Consider the following 19,832-nt stretch of genomic DNA (forward strand, 5'->3'; position numbering starts at 1 on the left):
ATTTCAGACAAAAAGTTGGACAGTATTTCTGATACACTCGTGGCGGGAATTTGGCCCGCGCTATACAGCATAACCGAGGACTGGCTCAGAATAGCGTCAAATTTCACCACCTAACTTGAAATGGGCCCCTTTATGCATTCCACTGCTTATGTCAACCGAGGACGTCCTCGGTTGGAGGTGTGTCCTCGGTTAGTGGGTTTCGGGCGGGTGTGTGTCCTCGGTTAGAATGCGTGCACAAGAGCACACACACACACATGTCTGGGACACACACACACACACACACACACGTCTGGGACACACACACACACACACACACACATACACACACACACACACGTACCACAATTAAGTATGATATGTTGAAACAGGAGATGTTTTTGTAGCCACTGTTTCAAATGCCAGATAAGGCACCAGGTGGCCTCGTTGAAGTTCTGTCCCAGAATGTCCACTGCTGAGCGAACAATTGAATGCTTCATTGGGTTAACTCACAGGGCAACTCACAAACCATGAGATCCAATTCAGTAATATAACTAGTTGAAGAGGAAATGCACCAAATGCTGAGCAAATGTGTAATTGTCTTTGATTCTGTTGGGACGGTTTTGGAAACAAGTAAGAAGGCAACATCACATAAAGTTTTAACTTTTACAGATATTCTGGTTTTAGTATGGAAACGAATGGTTTCCTTCAATTTGAAGGTTAAAACATGAAATTATAATGAAATATTCCACAGTCAAGTCCCTAGGTGATTTCAGAGGATTTGCTAGTTGAGTCAGAACTTTATTGAGACTTCTCACCTTGTAGAATTCTTGGTGAACATGGTAAGATAGTTAAATAGTACAGGTAACATTCAGATACAGCAATCCTGTCAATGTTTTCCCCAACTCCCATTCATTATTTAGTGTGATCTATCTTTCATTTCAAACAACATACAGTAGTTTTTGATTGAGAAATGTATTTGGCTCTGCTAGTAATTTGACTGCAAGGTCTTAGAATAATGATTTCTTCAAATGCCAAATCAATTCTTGGCTAATGGCAGAGAGCAGTAGAGGTTTGTGGTTCATTGATGTGAACAGTCAGATATGAGGGATGGTTCTATTCAAGGAACAATTCACTATCAATCCATTTATTTTTTCCTCCAGTCATTGTGTGCTTTTAAGGCTATGGCCACCAGTGATCTGAGACAAGATGGGGTGTAATTAAAATTGTTTAAATCTGGTAACCTAATGTTATGCCAGAGTGAATGCTTTAATGGCTGGAATGTTGATTGCATTACTTCGTGCAGAGACTGTTACCACATTCAGGTTCATGTCTGGTACTAGCTGTGTAGGTCCCACTCTATAGGGGATTCTTGTCAAAGTGCAATCAGTGGAATCATCTTAATCCCCTGCAGAGTTGGTCCGGCCCAGCTTGTACAATGTGTAAATCTGAATGCGCCCTACAGAAAGGAACTTGACCTGAATGGTTTCAACAATTGAAGAGATGTTAACATTTTTTAAGTTCACGCATGCGAAGTAGAGATTAATATTAATAAATGAGAATAGAACCATAATTGATGAATGTGGTTTCTTAAATCCTTTGACCATATGGACCTGGTAGTAGCAGGTTTTTTATTCTGTTCATGTCATGTTATGGTTGACTTGATACAAAACTACAATTACCACACCCAGTGTTGATTACTGTTGGGGGGGGGGGGGGGTGATAAATCTTTCCTTGAATTTGTATCTCAGCACTGCCTTTTGTTTATACAGTAATGTTTCAGCAAATAATTATATAATATTTTATATATTGCTTTTACATTTTGCGCATACTCTCTTTTCTTAGCTTATAAAATAAGTTTACTCATTTATTGAATTCTTATTGAGCATTTAACACCTGTAAAAAATTCATCTATTAAAACTGAATCAAGTCAGTTATGTTGTCATAGGTTGAATGAGGCTTGATTCTTATCTCTTAATCAATATAAGAGAATTATCTCTAAATAGATTGATGCCAAGTAATGAAAATTAACATCTCACATTTGCCACTGTGGCCATTTTTTCCACAGTCTTAACATATCTGTATCATTGTCATTCCAGAACTCCTGAACAATGTCCAAGTGTGGTTTCCTTGCTGTCAGAGAGTTACAACCCGCATGTGCGATACGGCGCAGCCATGGCACTGGGGATAGCGTGTGCTGGGACAGGGCTGAAGGTGAGTTGGTGTTTACTGTTTGTAGTGTGTGAAAAAGATACGATTTAAAACTTTTGTTCTGATTCTTGTTGACCTTTTTGTTGTCTTTTGTTACGTCATATGTGTTTTGTTTATGGAAGGAGTTGCTTTTATGTTACATTTTATCTAAGGGTTTCAGTTTGCGGTTGGTTTAACAGTATTACATTGCTTTATGGAATAACGTGTACTGAGAAGTTAATTGTAAAAGATATTATAGATAAACAAGACAATCTGAATGGTTTTGTCACATCATGCATCATTATGTGCTTAGCTGATGTCTTTCTTTGTTTGAATCTTGCTGAATATGTAATTATAATCAGAACTTAAATTTTTAACCAAGGGATATAAGGTTCAGTATTTTCTAAGATAGATTATTAGAATATGGAATTTTTAAATTATTAGAATATGAAATATTAAAATAGATATGTGATATTATTTGGTTGATTGATCATACCTGGAGAATGTAATCAGTGACTACTTTGGTGCCTACTTCACAGAAAACATTAAAGTACAAGTGGGCAGATTATATTAGTCCAAGTAAACTACTTAGCGCCTGCTCTAACCCTAATACCCATGTGCTATGCTATTTCCAAAGCAGAAATCAAAACCACTTAATGCACTATGTTCCTGGAGGATAGAGGGTACTAATACCATACTTATGTTTGACATTATACTACTAACTACTGGTCATCAAAAACCAGAGGATGAGTGGAATTTTGTTTTTGACTTGATATGGTTATTGTTTATATTATCCAACCGACCATTCATTCAGGTTGATTATTTAATTATTTATCAAATTTTTTGACAAATTCAAGCTCTCTGACAACAACTTTGGGTCATCTTGATGTTTTTACTGGTATATCTGACAAAAAAATTGTTGTGAGAAATGATTAAAATAAATTAAATTAATGATGACTGCAAACATTTACTCAGCACTTAATTGCTAAATAAAAAAATGACATATAGTGAAAAATTCCTACATGGTTTAAAAGATATCTTGCCTGAAATGTTTTATGTAATACTAAATCGCAAATTCAGTAAATTGTAAACCTTTTAAGCACTATTATATCTTATCAGCTCAGGCCCATAATAGCCAGGCGGGTGTTCCTGGGGTTCAAACAAAACACGCTTTTGGAAAACACACTTCTGGATAAAGTTTTGATCTAGGTACAAGAAGCTTTCATGGAGAAAGGTCCACTTTTTCAGACCCCCCCTCCCCTTTTTTGAGATTGGTGGCTGTGGATCTATCAGCTAAAAAAACAGGAAAATCTAACTTTCCAGTGAGTAGCCACAACATCAGCTAAGGTATCCTTTGAAAAAATCTTCAACCATATAACTTAGCACTCAGTCTAAAAGAAAACACTGCTTAACTCTGGAAGATAGAGTGTATTTAAAAATGCATGAATACCCATTTGGCATCAGAAATACTCCCATCTCCTGAAACTGAATGCTTACTTTTAACCTGTCAATTAAGGGGTTTTTTTTAAGTGATGAAGCACCAACACTCTTCAGAGTCCTCTGTAAGTTTTGGGGCACAAATTGTTTCGCTTTCACCTGAATTTCTTCCTCAGTGGAAAGGAAGCTACCAAGTGCATATATACCAATCATCCTTCAAACTTCTCCCTTTTACTGAAGTGCACAAATAAGTTAAAAGGGGTGAAAAAAAGCCTCTTACCTTGTGATAAAAGTAAAGCACATCTCCCATTAATACAAGTAAGAGAGAATAACCCTAACTGCACTGATTTGTCTCCCACAACTCCCAGCAGTAGCAGTGTGTAGAAGTGCTGGCAGCTACTTTGCTAAGGTGCGGCAGTCAAAAGCAAATGCCAGTAGTTTGCAGCCTGTTCACACCGGGTGTAAGATAAGATGTTATGAATTAGTCATGGATTGACGAGATTAGTTAAGCAAGAGTTGAACACCTCAAATGCCTGGTTGGATATGTAAGTGCCACTGTTCTTTTCATAGCAATCAAGGCCCTTTAGTATTGAATTCTTGGAGTTAGTATTCGAGTTTCTTGATTAATCTGTTGGCTTACAACCCAATTTGGCTCATATTGGTGCAGCCTTTGAACGAGTCTGAATTGTCCTTTAAAGAACTTCCACTTCAGAAAAGATCAATAGCGCAGACTTGGATAAAAAGTTTTTTTCCAACTAATAAACCTTTTCAGTCTCTACTTGGAATTTGATTATCAACCTTCTCTCTTGGGTCTTGTAGTATTTCTAAGTCTATATATCATGGAGTCAGTTTCTGACTTGGGTATGTTTATTTTAATTCAATTAAAAGAGGTAACTGGATATACATTATTCCCAATAGATGGTTGAATTTAGAACATTTTTATGCTGTTTTTAGTGATTGTTTTTTTTACAAATATAGATATGGTTGGAAGCTTTTCTTGTTTTAGATATCAAAGCTGCTTTGTTGATTGGAAATTTTTTTTTAAAAAACAAACAAACAGATTTTGTTGAAACAGAATATTAGCCAGATTGGCCAGATCAAGTAACAACATCACAGTTATAACAAAGAAGAGTCCGGATTAAAATAGGCATTCTATATTCTAAGGACCAGGAATCATTTGACTCGGAATCAAACCAAGAATTCCCCAGAGCCCTAACCTTTTTCTCTCACATACCATTATTTAAATAGAAATATTACTGTAGAAAGCCATTCTACAATTACCAAAAGTGAAAAATACTAACCCTAACCTATTTGCAACACAAAATAATCTGCATTTTTAGGACTTTTAATCAAGTCATCCAGGAGAGCATTCTGAGAAAAAAAGGGAAATGGAATGAAAAATATAATTTAGTGATTGTTAAAAGATTTCAGATAAATGAAAGTGGACAAATAAATGCATTGGAATGAATAAAAAAAGGGAAGATAAGTATATAGATACACATGCACTTGTAATAAATATACAGATACATATGTCAGATATAGAGAGATAGAGGAAAAACTGGAAAAAATTCAATGATAAAAATTTGAAGAGAACGTTAGATAAGAAGGGAGTTACATAATTGTTTTGCGGTAAAATATGTATAGATATCAATTGAAGCATTTGCCAAATTTCAGTATTTATAAGCTAACTGGGACTAGCAAAATTAGCTATCTTATATACCATGAACTTCTTTGATGATGTGCAATTTAAACAGCCAATCTGTATGTGTTGGCAAGTGCTTTTTCTCAGCAGGAAACTTGAGATTGATCAAGAAAATAATTGAGTGGACAAAATGTCAGGATGTTCCTTACACTTGACCAGTTGGTGTGATTCCACTCACCATAAATGAATGACCCATAGAGTGCCACTTGACCATTATACCCAAATGACCATGGCCAGGATTGCCAGCTCTTTAAATTGCCACTTGACTATTTCAACTCTAAAGACCATATACCACAAAGAGATCCCCTGTATCACTTATCCATTGTATACCCTCATGACCATATATGGTAATAACTTGGTAATTTCAAGAATATTGTGAATTTTACAGCTACTGTATTTTTTAAGTTGTTATTTCTTAAAGTTAGGACATTCCTACTGAGTGGTAGTACAACTAAAGTAAAAAGCAGGCCACTCCATTGTCCCATTCCATGAAGTAAAAGCACGTACCACAAATATAATTTTATGATTATAGAATAATGTTTCTGAAAGTTTGATAATTATTGCCCTTTGAAAAGATCAAGTAGTCACCAATCCACAAAAGGAAATCCTATTAGGAACAGGCAGTGGGTTGAACAAGACAAGAATTTCACTTATTTATTTGTTTGTTTGTTTGTTTATTTGCCTTAGCTTTTTTTTTCTGTCTATGATCAAAACAAAAATAATTTTGGGGGAGCAAAATTCAAACATTTGCCAATGGTTTGCTATTGATTTTCTTTAGATTTGCTTGTACTCATTCTGTCTTAGACCCCATTCCCAGAGATTAGATCGATCCAAACTAGATCGACCTAACTCCCTGGGGGTTCATGCTAAATAGCTGTCAGCCGAGCGGGCACGAAAGTTAATTACCCCCTTACAGCTTGTAGTAGGCGGGACGGACATTTAAGCCAGATTATCTGACAGTAATCTAGTGAGACTCCCCACGGGGATAGATCGATCTGAAATCTATGGGAATACGCCCTTATTGGACTAGACATTATCAGTGACTGTTTTTCAGAGATTGTTTTGTCGAGGCAGATGTTTGTTATTGGGTTAGTGAAGTCATTAACACTTGCTATCTATTTGAGTGTTAACAGAAACCACAAGGCAGGTGAATGACTGCAGCTTTGACTGTCTTAATGACTTTCTTCTCAGAAGTGTTGTTCCAACTACTGTGGAGGCAGAGTATCATTTGTATTTATTTGACAATTTATGGACTAATTTATAATAATAAGGCTATCTGAAATGTTGTTATTTGCATAGAGCTATTGTTTTTGTGGTGTCCGTAGCTGTTAAGTTTTGTTTTGACTGATGGAGCGATGCATTTAAAAGTTATAATGTATTATAGAACTTGTGAATATGTGCTGTAGGCTCATTGACATTGGGATATATTTGTTTGCTGATGGTTTTTGTATGTGATAATGAACAGATCTCAAGACCACAGCTTTTAATAAGATATGTTTGTCACCTTCCATTACACAAACAAGGAGGGGTTCTCAAAAGAAAAAAGAAAAGAAAAAAAAGTCACCAATTCATTGAAGTTCTTACATTTTTTCTACTTGTTGAAAAACAAACAATCTAGTCAACAAGGAGGTTCTCTTATTTGTTTGAGAATGATTGTCATTTATGTAGTTTTAAATATTACATTTATAGCAAATATATTTTATGACAAATTCTTTTGTCTGCTTGATAAAGTATATTTTTCTTTCTGTGTACTACAGGTAGTAGATTTTTTGATCTAATACAGGTAATCACAAGGTGATAGCAGTTCTATTACAGTGATCAGGTATTTGGCAGTAGTATACTTCATCAACATCTTCCAATTTATCTCTCAACTTATTGAATTACTGTCTCTGGTAGTCAGTGCAGTCTCCTCAGAGACAGGGTGTCTCATGCAATCCAGAAATCTCTGGCAATTTTTGTGCATGCTTGCCAAGGAACTTAGGTAGGAGGAGGCTGCCTTTATTGAATTTATTAAATTTATCCCGCTGACCGATATAGTCATGTTATTTCGCCATTTGGTGGCAGGTGTTCAAAATAGTTTTGTATTTAGATGTATCTATTTAGTTTCAAGTTTTATTTCATTTTGTTTCAATTAAGGATCAAATTTGTTGTGGTTTTCTTATTTTGGAATTCCTTCAGGAACTTCCTAACTGATTATGTGCATGTTTACTAGAATTTCAGTTTGTGCTTTCTTTCTATTAAGAGAGTAGAAAATGTAAATATAATATTTAAGAAACTTTTTTTTTGGGTAATTTATTCAACGCAGCTATCTGGATAGATTATATGGAAAACAGTAATAATTACATTTTAGGAAACAATCTGAAAAAAAAATTAATGTAAAAGTTCGGAGAAAAATGATGGGAATATGCCAAAAAGTAAATTTTGAAAGTATCAGAAAACAAATACATTTGCAAAAATTACACTAAGAAACAGTCATTGCTGAGTATGTATATTTTTTAATATGTACCTGAGTATCATGTTTTACTCTGAGAAGTACACGTTAAATGTGTGATTCATTTGTTTCACTGTGTCACTGCAGTCTGTTGGATCAGGAAAAGACATGGTTTTCTGACTGGTCACATGTTTTGTCACCATCAAATCATGATGAAACTGTCACATCTTTGAACTTTGGTCAAAGTCCTCAGGCTTATAACTGGCCTAGCTTTAATTTTAGACAATCTGGACCTGGCCGCACAGGAGATCTTAGGACCAAGAGTTTATCTGCTTCAGTTCAGTATACATCCATTAAAATAGAGTGACCATGGGTCTAAAACATGCACCAAGTCTTATTCTTTTTCTTATATAAATAATGTTAAACAAGTGCAATATTAATTTTTATGTACAGACACAGATGTGTCTGTACATATAGCCATCATCTGCGTCTGTCGTCGCCGCCGTCGCCGTCGCCGTGCACTTTTACCGATAACACGATAAGTGGAAAACCATTTTGCCTTTTGATTTGAAACTTGCAGAACTGATGAATATTCATAATACGCAGGTCAAGTTCGAAAATCAGCATGATCGGGTCACTCTTAGGGAATTTATGCTGTTTTTTCACTTTTTTCAACATATATGCAGCACCGATAACACGATAAGTGGAAAACCATTTTACCTTTTGACTTGAAACTTACAGAACTGATGAATATTCATAATACGCAGGTCAAGTTCGAAAATCAGCATGATCGGGTCACTTTTAGGGAATTTATGCAGTTTTTTCACTTTTTTCAGCATATATGCAGCACCGATAACACGATAAGTGGAAAACCATTTTACCTTTTGACTTGAAACTTACAGAACTGATGAATATTCATAATACGCAGGTCAAGTTCGAAAATCAGCATGATCGGGTCACTTTTAGGGAATTTATGCTGTTTTTTCACTTTTTTCAGCATATATGCAGCACCGATAACACGATAAGTGGAAAACCATTTTACCTTTTGACTTGAAACTTACAGAACTGATGAATATTCATAATACGCAGGTCAAGTTCGAAAATCAGCATGATTGGGCTATTCTGAGGGAATTTATGCTGTTTTTTCACTATTTTCAATATAAATGCAATATAAACACAATATAAGAAAAACGGATTGGCCAATTGTAATTATACTCACAGGAGTGGTCAATCTTACTAAAACGCAGGTTGAGTTCGAAAATCAGCATAATCGGGCCATTATTTTAGAAGTTATACTGTTTTTTTCACATTTCCTCAGATTCAATTCTTAAGCATGTTAACAGTCTCATTATTTAACTAATAAGATGCCTAAAAGTGTTTGTTTGATATTTCCTGCATCTTTACAACATTGTTAGTTGATTATGTAAAAAACATGGTAAACTTGTTATCATGTATTGTGTAATAAAGTGTCAAAAATGGAAATAAACTCATATCATTGCAGTTTGTCAGATTCAATCATCCACTATGTTCAGAATCTCAGAATGGAGGAAATTGGACATTTAACACTGTTCTATTGATACTTTTCCCATTTCATCAATTTTTTTAGTTGGTCAAATAAAAATGGCAGTAAACTGTTAATTTTGTTTTATGTTAAAAAAGTGTTAAAAATGGAAATAAACCCATTTCAGAACAGTGCTGTCTTGTTCAGCATATATGCAACACCATAAACACGATAAGTGAAAAACTGTATTACATTTTGACTTGAAACTTACAGTACTGATGAATATTCATAATACGCCGGTTAAGTTCGAAAATCAGCATGATCGGGTAATTTTTAGGGAAGTTATGCTTTTTTTTTCACTTTTTTCAGCATATATGCAACACCGTAAACACGATAAGTGAAAAACTGTATTACATTTTGACTTGAAACTTACAGAACTGATGAATATTCATAATTCGCCGGTCAAGTTCGAAAATCAGCATGATCGGGTAATTTTTAGGGAAGTTATGCTTTTTTTTCCACTTTTTTCAGCATATATGCAACACCGTAAACACAATATAAGAAAAACAGATTGGCCAATTGTCATTTTACTCACAGGAGTGGTCAATCTTGCTAAAATGCAGGTTGAGTTCAAAAATCAGTATAATCGGGCCATTATTTTAGGAGTTATGCTGTTTTTTCACAATTCCACAGATTCAATTCTTAGGCATGTTAACAGTCTCATAATTGAACTAATAAGAAATGTAAAAGTGTTTGTTTGATATTTCCTGCATCTTTACAAAATTTTTAGCTGATTACATAAAAATGATGGTAAACTTGTTATCGTGTATTGTGTAATAAAGTGTCAAAAATGGAAATAAACTCATATCATTGCAGTTTGTCAGATGCATTCATCCACTATGTTCAGAATCTCAGAATGGAGGAAGTTGGACATTTAACACTGTTCTATTGATACTTTTCCCATCTCATCAATTTTCTTCATTGGTCATATAAAAATGGCAGTAAACTGTTTATTTTGTTTTATGTTAAAATAGTGTTAAAAATGGAAATAAACCCATTTCAGAACAGTGCTGTCTTGTTTACATTTTGGCATTTTCAATATGTGACTTTTAAGTTCCATGGGCCTGAAGACTTTTGCTAGTCACATTTTCTGAATAACCATGATACTAATATTTTATAATTAAAAATTGATGGTCATTATGCTGCAAAACATTATGTAATGTTGCATCAAAATTTGAAGAAACCCCTATTTTGGGCACTGCTCCCATGATGACCATTTAAGGAAAATCATGTCAATTACTGTTCTCAAACTTGCAGGAAAGAAACATGGGTCTAAAATACAGCTTCAGTAGACATTGCAGTCTGTTTGGTAAATTTTTCTGGCAATTAAACAGTTTTTTGTGAAAATTTAATTTTTTACTTATTGGCATTTCCAAGGTGTGACTTAGAACCTCCACGGGCTTGAAGACCCATGCTAGTCACATTTTCTTAAAATCCATGACAGGTATCATTTATTATGAAAAATGGATGGTCATTATGCTGTAAAACATTATGTAATATTGCATCAAAATTTGAAGAAACCCCTATTTTGGGCACTGCTCCCATGATGACCATTTAAGGAAAGTCATGTCACTTACTGTTCTCAAACTTACAGGAAAGAAACATGGGACTAAAATACAGCTTCAGTAGGCAATGCAGTCTGTTTGGTAAATTTTTCTGGTAGTTAAGCAGTTTTTTTGTGAAAATGTAATTTTTCACATATTGGCATTTTCAATGTATGACTTAGAACCTCCACGGGCTTGAAGACCCATGCTAGTCACATTTTCTGAAAATTCATGACACATATATTTTATTATTAAAAATCGATGGTCATTATGCCGCTAAGCATTATGTAATGTTGCATCAAAATAGAAGAAAACACAATTTTGGGTGCTGCTGCCTTGATGACCATTATGGGAAAACTGTGTTACTTATGACTGTCAAACTTTCAAAAAAGAAACACAGGACTAAAATGCAGCCTGAGTTGGAAAAGCAGTCTAATTGGCTTCTTTTTCTGGAAGCTATACATTTTAGTGTAATATTCATTATCTTTTTGGCATATTCATTGTGGGACTCAGAGCTCCCATGGACATGAAGCCGAATGGTAATCATATTTTCTACATGTCCATCCTATTTATAGTCAATAAACAAAAATTGGTGATAATTATTCTCTAATTTATTATGTAATGTTACATCAAAATTGACAACAATCTTTTTGCACTGCTACTGCAAACATTATGAAAAGAAAACTGTGCTACTTATTATCATTTTTAACTTACAAGTACGATTTTTAGGATTGGCCTTCAGCTCATATGAGAAAAGCAGCTCTATTGGATTATCATTTTTATTGAATTTATGCATTCTTTGTGAAATTTTCATTTTTCTCATTCTGGCACTTTCTAAGTATAAACTTGAACTCCGATGGGCCTGAAGCCTTATGCTTTTAATTTCGTCTGTGTTACCTGTTGTGCATAAGTTGATGTTGACTGTGCAGTTAAACATAATGTATTATTGCATCAGGATTGGTAGTCTCCTATTTTGGGCATTATGGTTTTGTGCTTTTCTTAGGGTGTGACTTATGGGCCGAAAGACCTTTGAGTGGGTCAGTCTGTAAATTACCCTTGGGTATCACTAGATTAATTTCAGAGTTATAAAGTCATTTGCCTTAATAGGCCATTAAATGAGATTACATAAAGCACACTTGTTGATATTTCCCTATAAACTCCCAAAGGTAAAGCTCTCTGCTAGATTAATAATAAGGAAGCAGTGATAATTATGCAGGTAAATTTTGTTTAATATTGCAAATAAGTTTTAAATAATATATATATATATATATATATATATATCAAACTGGAAGATTAAAAGTTTGAATAGCATCTTCATTGGAATTATATTTACCTCAAGCTCTGCCAAGGAGGTCATATTTTCACCCCCGTTTGTCTGTCATCCACATAACACAAAAAGTTATGGACTGATTTTGCAGAAATTTTCAGGAACTGTCGGAAGTGGGCCAAAGAGGACAATGATTAATTTTTGGTGGTGGTCTGGAACAATAATCAATCAATTATCAATAATAATCAACAATTGCTGCCTTGGCAGAGGTCTGCACTCTCAAAGTGCTTTTCTAGCTTTGTTATGTTTTCCTTTATAATTTTTTCTCAAACACTTGCATTTGTGACTTTTAACTCTCATCTGCCTGGGGCTCTGCACATTTTCTGTATTTCCACATAAGCAGTTGTATTGTTTTTTATGTCTTTAAACATTATGTAATATTATTTTATGCACTGTCATCATTTTTCAAATATTGAGAGTTTCATAGTGTGAATTTGAATTCTCATGGTCCTGAAACTGTAATTTTATTGAAGGGGTGGACCATCTTCTGGGTCTTCCTGAAGACAGTCAGGTTATTAAGTTTATATTGACTGGTATCTATTTTTTTCTGTTGGAAGACCATCAAAATGGAGGATGGATCAACATAGATACTTTGTAATACTGTCAGAAAATATCTCTGGGTCCGCTCCTGTTATTGACCATGTTACCTGTTGTGCAAGATTAAAATTCAGTGTTGACTGACAGTGCTATTATAAGCATTATTTATTATTGCATCAAAATTGACAAAATTACCTATTTTGCATCTTTATTTTCTGTTTTTTGTCTGTACATTTGACAGCTTTGCTGCCTTGTTTTGAATGATTTCTTTTCTTGTTTCAATGTAGACTAAAACTAAGTTAAGAACAAATTTTTCGGTTTCAAAATTATTCTGTGAAACAGACTCATTATTGAACCAGTCTGACTGATTGAAGGAGTCAGAGATAGAAATCAACCAAGCAACACACTTCCCATCAATTAAATTTGAGGGTCTTCTTTATGATTAATATTACATTTCCCTAAACATGAAGGCCATTCACACTGGCAATTCCCACCATGTTGTTTATATTTCTTTCTCTTGAGAACAATAGGAAGCACCATTGGTGAAAGTCACTGCTGGTATTAGTGTGAATGCAAAGAAAGTGGGTTTATTCCACAGCAGTTCTATCAGGGTTAACTGGACCGTGGCTTACTTGCTAGTGTGAATGGCCCTACACACTGGCCCACAATGTCCACTCTGTGATTGGCTTGCCCTGGGGTCACTGGCACCAGACAGATGACCTCCAGCTTCAGGCAATCACATTAAATTCTGTCAGTGATTAATAACTTTTTGAAAATGACATGGAAATTTCAGAATAATAGGTGCTGTTCATATGGAACGTTCTTATTCTACCCCTGATGCTATGTCCTCTTTCACTGTATTTGGTTGATAAAGAGGAGGTTGATTTTAATATGTATAGAGTCCACAGTATGTGTTAAAGCAATACGCTGTACACTGATTGCAATCAAATTAATAAGTTTATGTCTGGGGATGCAATTTATCTAACTATTGGCAGATTTCCGACTTTTTGGGAGGCAAAAATATCATTGGCCTAAACAGCCCCCTGAACCCCATACCAGACTCGACCCTGTGTGTAGGCATTGTGACTGCCAGCTGCAAGACAGTTTTGAGGCATTACCAAGAAAACCACACCACATAGTCATGAATGCATCATTCTTGTCTGTTGCCTTTTTTTTTGCAGAAACCACATTTTGTAGAGAAGCAATCTACTTGTAACTGCTTGAAGTCTGTCTTCAGAACTAGGCTTATTGTACAGTTTTATTGTTCAACAGCAATCAACAGGACCAGTCTAGTTCAGTGTTATTTTTATTTGGTGTTGAAAAAAGTTATTATTAAGTTTTAAAGTTAAGAGTTTGTGAAGGAGCAATCAACCTTCAACGGATTTATTTTCTTCAGTTTAATGTGTTGAGTATGATAACATTGTGGTTATACAGAAGCCACTGCAATATTTTCACACCCTTGCCTGGAAGAAACCGAACCGAACCAAGGTGGAATACAAAACTGCACTTATGAATGAAACCAGAGGAAAAACAAAGCATGAAAAAAAAACCTGTGTCACTGTGTTATAATGAAGGTGAAGACATAATTGACCAAAAACTTGGTGAAATAAAGCAGTCTGTAGTATGTATGTAACGATCTGCTGAACAACTTCTAATTTCCCCAGAGCCTCTTCATTTTAATGTTTATACATCCTATTCTTTACTATACACAATGAAAACCTATTGATGGAAAATGAATTCTAAAGAAAAGAAAAAAGAAAACAAGGAGATATGTACCCATGTTAGAAGATGTTTTTGTAAACAAAGTTATAAAATCATGTTTTCTGCCTTTTGGTTGACCTTAATTTTTCTCTTGGGAGATGTCCCTTATGCTGCAGTCTTTATGAAGTAAATAGCAAATAATCTAATATTCTCTGTGATAGGAGAAAATAACAGAAAAACAGCCATCTTAAATCCCCATAATAGCAGATAGATTATTTTAAAAATGGCCTAGAAAAGGATAAAAGGAATATTATATCACTTTATGCTAGTCTATGGCCTTAGAAACTATTATTAGTTGAAAGCATTACTCCATATCTACTCACCCATGTGACTCAAAGCCTTTTATTCAGAAATTCCAGAAATTGACTTGATCTAGTTTATCAGACAACAGGAAGATATCAGCTGATGGATTGGTTAATAAAATATGTTTGATTTGACAGATGGAGTTTTCTATATTGTCACTAGGCTCTTTCCCTTTTTGATAGCTATACGCATAATTTTGATAGGATTATGTTTGGTGTCATTATTCTATCTGGGTGATGTACATATCCATTATTATCATAATATCTTGAGAAAAATTAATATCCTTTTATGTGCATTTGGTCAAGTTAATTGTTGGACAATTTATTTTTGCCATGGCATTTAGTGGTCGGGCACTCCATATATTCTTTGAAAAAAAAAGTAATTTGGTAAGGTTGATTTGACATTGCAGTATGGTTTAGTTTTGGGCTAAATTATTGACCATTTTCCTAATAAGAACCAAAGAACTGTCAGGTTGGAAAGATACGCTCCCTTACAAAGTAGAAACTTGTCAGATATCAGATTAGGATATTATTGCCATGTGACAAATAGTCATCATATTCCTGCTTAATATACCACTTTGGCACTGCTTTGTTCATTTTATACTTCTGTTTTCTTACAACACACATACTGCAAAACTATGATATGAGATCATTTTTAAAGGTTTTGGTTTCCTTGTGGTTGAAATGTTACCATGAACTTAAAAGTGTTCAGCAGATTGGCTTACCTACATGTACATCTACAGAGGTTGGCAATTACTGAAACTGTGCTTATAGGTTTACTTTCTTTCTCCACCAAAGCTGCAGAATCATTTCAAGTCTTAGATAGATGAACATGAAGTAGCTTATTATTTGAAAACTGTCCACATCAAATCTGCAAAATCATTTCACTGCCTTTCAGAACAAGCAGAGCGTGAACTCCAGTAAAAACATTTGCTTTTCAGAGATTGTAGAACCTATGCATCTTGGCTTCCAGAAAAGTGCCAAAACGCATGTTTTCCTCACCATGTACCATTATTGCAAAATATCAAGACATTTGAGTTTTTTCCAAAAGTTTCAAGCTATCTACAATAACAATATAAAGGTATATCCATACTTACTTTACTTGATAAGGACTGCCACAGAATAATAAATATAGCCTCTATGTCAGTAAGTTTTTTAGGAGGTACTCCATCAATTTAATTCAACTTTAGACCTGGCTTTCTTGAACTATTTTTCTTTTCACCAATGCTGAAGTCTTTGTGAAGAGCTAAAACCACCATCAGCTTCTGTGTATTCTGTATAGCAAGCACTGTGGCTGTATTCAGTATGGCAAGCACTATGGCCTTTGTCTGCAGTGTGTCTGATACTCCAGTGGTCTCTCTGGTATTGCAAGCATTACTTTGGTCTTCCCAGTGAGAACATGCTTACTAAAGAGCACCACCGCAGGGCTAGAGAAGGGGGGTACCTTGAGAATATGTCACCTGGGAATGATGGAATAAGATGTGGAATACAGTGCTTTTCTTTTTGAAAAAAAAAAAATGCTCAGTAAATAGAATTTTATTTAAGGCTATAAGGGGTACCTTGAGGCAGAAAGGTTATGAAAATTAGGACAGGTGAGTCGTGAGGGAGACAACTATTAGACCTGAACATCATTATTAAAAAGCTCTATGAAAGCCCCACATCAAAATAACCTGAAGCCAGTGGAAGTAGGACCATTGCCCTTTAGAAGAAAATAAAAAAAGGCCTTGCTGATATTACTAATTATAACTTAAATGGACTTGGTCAGCCAGGAAGTTCAACTTTGATTTGCAGTCTTGTTTATAACATGTAAAGATGTTGATCAAACCTCTATGCCCTAATCATAAATATGATGTGTTGACATTGTATGTCAGTGGCATTAAATCTTAATTTAAATTTATTATGCATTTTATATGCCATCACTTCTTTTTACTTTTTTTTTCACAACCACAAAATCGGTTGACATCATTTATTATTTTTTCCCTTTGTAAAAGATCTAATGAGAAAACAGCAAAAAATTTTGCAAAATGTTAAATTTGTATTAAAATCAGTAAAGATGTAATGCTAACCAACCACAATATAATAATTTTTTCAGATTCCCTAAGCAGTGAATTGATGTATGTGTTAAATAAATGAAAATTTTCAAAGAAATTGGGAACAGCTATTTAGGCATGGGTTCTTTTATTTGTGACAGTTCATGGTGCTTTGAAACAAGGAATATGTTAATGAGTCCTTTTCTTCGGTTTTTCAGAATTTCAAAATTAAAGTGCAAATTGGTATTTCTGACTCTTTATTCTTTTGTATTCAGAGCATTATTCCATTAAATTTTATTAATTTATAACAGAATAAACAAAAACAAGTCAAATGGACAGTAGAGATGTTGATAAGATATTCCAATAATTCACTATAATTGGAAAAGATATAAATGATATTCTTAATATGAAACAACATTTAATTGAATACAATTTCCTGGTACTGTCCAGGTATGGCATGACAAGGTGTGCTTCCCGTTTAGACCATGTGGTCAAGCCAAGCCTTTGATTAAGAACACACCTGTAAAGGTGTGGACGGCAGGAAGTGGCCCTTAATTGTGCCTTTCACATTTGACTCCATGGATCTAGGACTGAGTTCGTGTCCAAAAGAACTTTAGCCCTAAAACTTTGGCCTGCTTTATTACAAGAAAGTTCCATAGCGGAAGATATAAGTGAATATTGGTCTGGAATATTAGCTATGTATTCTTTGCTATAAAACTTGAAGTGTTTTGATTAACTTGACTTCTGCTGATTGGTCTTGAAAGGTAAAATTGGCTCTAAAAGTTCTCTTGTAAAACAGGCCCCAAAGAGGATAACTGTAAGTGGAAAGTGATTTTTTTTCTCTTTTTTTTTCTTGTGAGTTCCTTCCCTTTTTGCATTTAAGTTAACTACATTTATTTGGAATAGTTGTACATGTATATGATTGTCGGTTAAACCGTTTAATATATTTTGTTTTATGGACTCCCTCACCATGCTTGCATATAGCCATGTGTGTGTTCTGTACACACAACCTGCACGTGCACGAATGCACATGCACATGCCACAGACACGTCTTCATTTAACACTAATTCACACTGTCTGCACATACAGGTATATTGTATGCGTACATGCAAACAAACGTGCTCTCCAAGGCAAACACACACATAGGGTAAACAGCACATGTACAGTCAGACAATATTATACCTCAGCTCTTCATTACTGCACTGTGGCCAACTTCTCCATAATAAACCATCTCAAGAACCAGCTGCTTTGTCTAATGCTAAATTAAATGTGTTTGTATTTTGGCAAAATAACTTACACCGGTACCTTAAGGAATTGTAAAATCAAGTAACAACTGCTCTACCTGCATGTTTCTGTTATCCAGACACAGTAAAGTTGATCTGCTGCTGATTAAGTTTCTGGCAGGCAATTGGCAAGAAAAAATTATCAGTTAATTCATCAAATCAGCAATAGACTTACAATATGATTTTATTGCCCTATTCTGTTTCTTTATTTTAAATGTTTGTGATAATTTTCCTTCTAAAATATTCTCTGTTGATAAAGGTTCTGCCAGACATCAAGGTGACAATGATACCAAATGTATCAATATTTGTCATGGTTTGTAGCAATGTGCTTTAACAAGTGGTTTATAAGAACATTTATGTGTATGACCTCATTATTTCTGGGTCAAAAAAAGAAATGAGCGTAATTTCCTTTTAAAATATAAATGGACTATAAACAATTAGGGCAGTTTAAATGCTTGTTATTTTAGATGAAAAATTTTATGATGGTCTCACCACTTGCACTATTTACTGCTATTGTCATATTTTATGGACAGTATCTTCTGGTTGTAAACAATGAATGTGTAACCACATTTATTTACGTAAACATGATTTTGAAGAGAAATATCAGAATTGTTTTTCCATTGTGTGATAGAACAAGGAAACAGCATGGAACATACTGGTATATATATATTTGACAGGATATAGTTAACAATTTTTTCCTCACTATTAAGAAAAAAAAAGCAAGTAGAAATCTGGTAAAGAAGCTTTATGATTTGAAAATAAAATTGCCTGCAGAGAAACTCAGTACCAATTCCTTCACCTCTCCTTTCTCCTTGGGTTCAAACCAGGGGCATGTCAGAATACATTTAAATAGGATGAGTAAACTTAAGTTCAACTTTTTTACACCTTGGTTTTTCTATTATGAGGTTGACAAATTATTTCTGAGTACAGTAGATTATTGGATTATCACACCTTTTCATGCTGACAGCTTTAGGATTAGCTGTGCCAGTTGTGATTATGTTTTCCTCTTTTTTTTAATCTTAGACATATAACAGATAAGCTTGTGGTGATGATCAGTTTTCATTATTTATGAAATTGTTTCAGATTTATGGGGATCATTGGATACAAATTGCTTCTGTCAATAAGTGTTCTGTAATTGTTTACAAGCATGTTCACTTAGTAAATACAACATGGGGTGCATAGCGGGACAGTAACAAGATTTTTGTTTTCAGATCCACAATCACAAATTTTCCTCAGTCATCTTTCTTTATCCCCTAAACAATTAAAATGAATTTTTAAAAAATTATTAAAAAATAATAATAAGAGGAATGAAAGATCTTTTGGTTACATTGATTATCACATTAGCCAGATTAATTTATGTTTATTCATTTTTATTGTTTATGTAATTATGTAGATTGTCTTATTCTTTGTACATATTGCAATGTTTTAATGTTTTACCGCTTGTTCATGCCACAGTTTTCTGAAATATAGGTATATTCTTCTGACATATCAATACATCATTTTGTTGCCCGTACTATTTTCAATGTAATATTTCACACCCAAACATGTTTCATTGCTGTTTTACCTGATGATTTTCACTCTTTTCATTTAACAAGGTATCTTATATCTGGCATTTTGAAAACCCATCTCTGCAGTGACCTAGAATTACTTGAAATTTTCCGGGATCTCAAGTTGAAGTCGACCTCAACTAATGCCTGTCAAGCTGCATCATTGGAGTTGCTACTTTGGCTAAACTTTCTCTCTCATTTAAA

At 34.3% G+C, this 19,832-nt stretch overlaps 2 protein-coding genes across 3 annotated transcripts in view; one reads left to right on the forward strand and one right to left on the reverse strand.

Annotated features, from left to right (window-relative positions):
• LOC106160953 (26S proteasome non-ATPase regulatory subunit 1) overlaps positions 1-19,832 on the forward strand; it is a 142,805-nt gene that overhangs the window by 110,865 nt on the left and 12,108 nt on the right. Inside the window, exon 20 of the mRNA XM_086997288.1 lies at positions 2,076-2,190. Coding sequence (XP_086853414.1) covers positions 2,076-2,190 — 115 coding nt within the window. The remainder of the gene's footprint in view (positions 1-2,075; positions 2,191-19,832) is intronic.
• The window catches only part of LOC106178670 (D(2) dopamine receptor A), a 68,755-nt gene that overhangs the window by 44,338 nt on the left and 4,585 nt on the right, over positions 1-19,832 (reverse strand). The window contains exon 1 of one of the 2 annotated variants that reach the window (XM_086997296.1): positions 15,866-16,173. The exons of the other annotated variant lie outside the window; for it this stretch is intronic. The gene's annotated coding sequence lies outside the window, so the exon portion shown is untranslated. Of the gene's footprint in view, positions 1-15,865; positions 16,174-19,832 lie in introns of those variants that run through there. 2 annotated transcript variants of the gene reach the window in all.

The sequence above is a fragment of the Lingula anatina genome, chromosome 10 (genome assembly GCF_051362555.1).
Source record: "Lingula anatina isolate TDL-2025a chromosome 10, LinAna3.0, whole genome shotgun sequence".
Classification (NCBI taxonomy): domain Eukaryota; kingdom Metazoa; phylum Brachiopoda; class Lingulata; order Lingulida; family Lingulidae; genus Lingula; species Lingula anatina.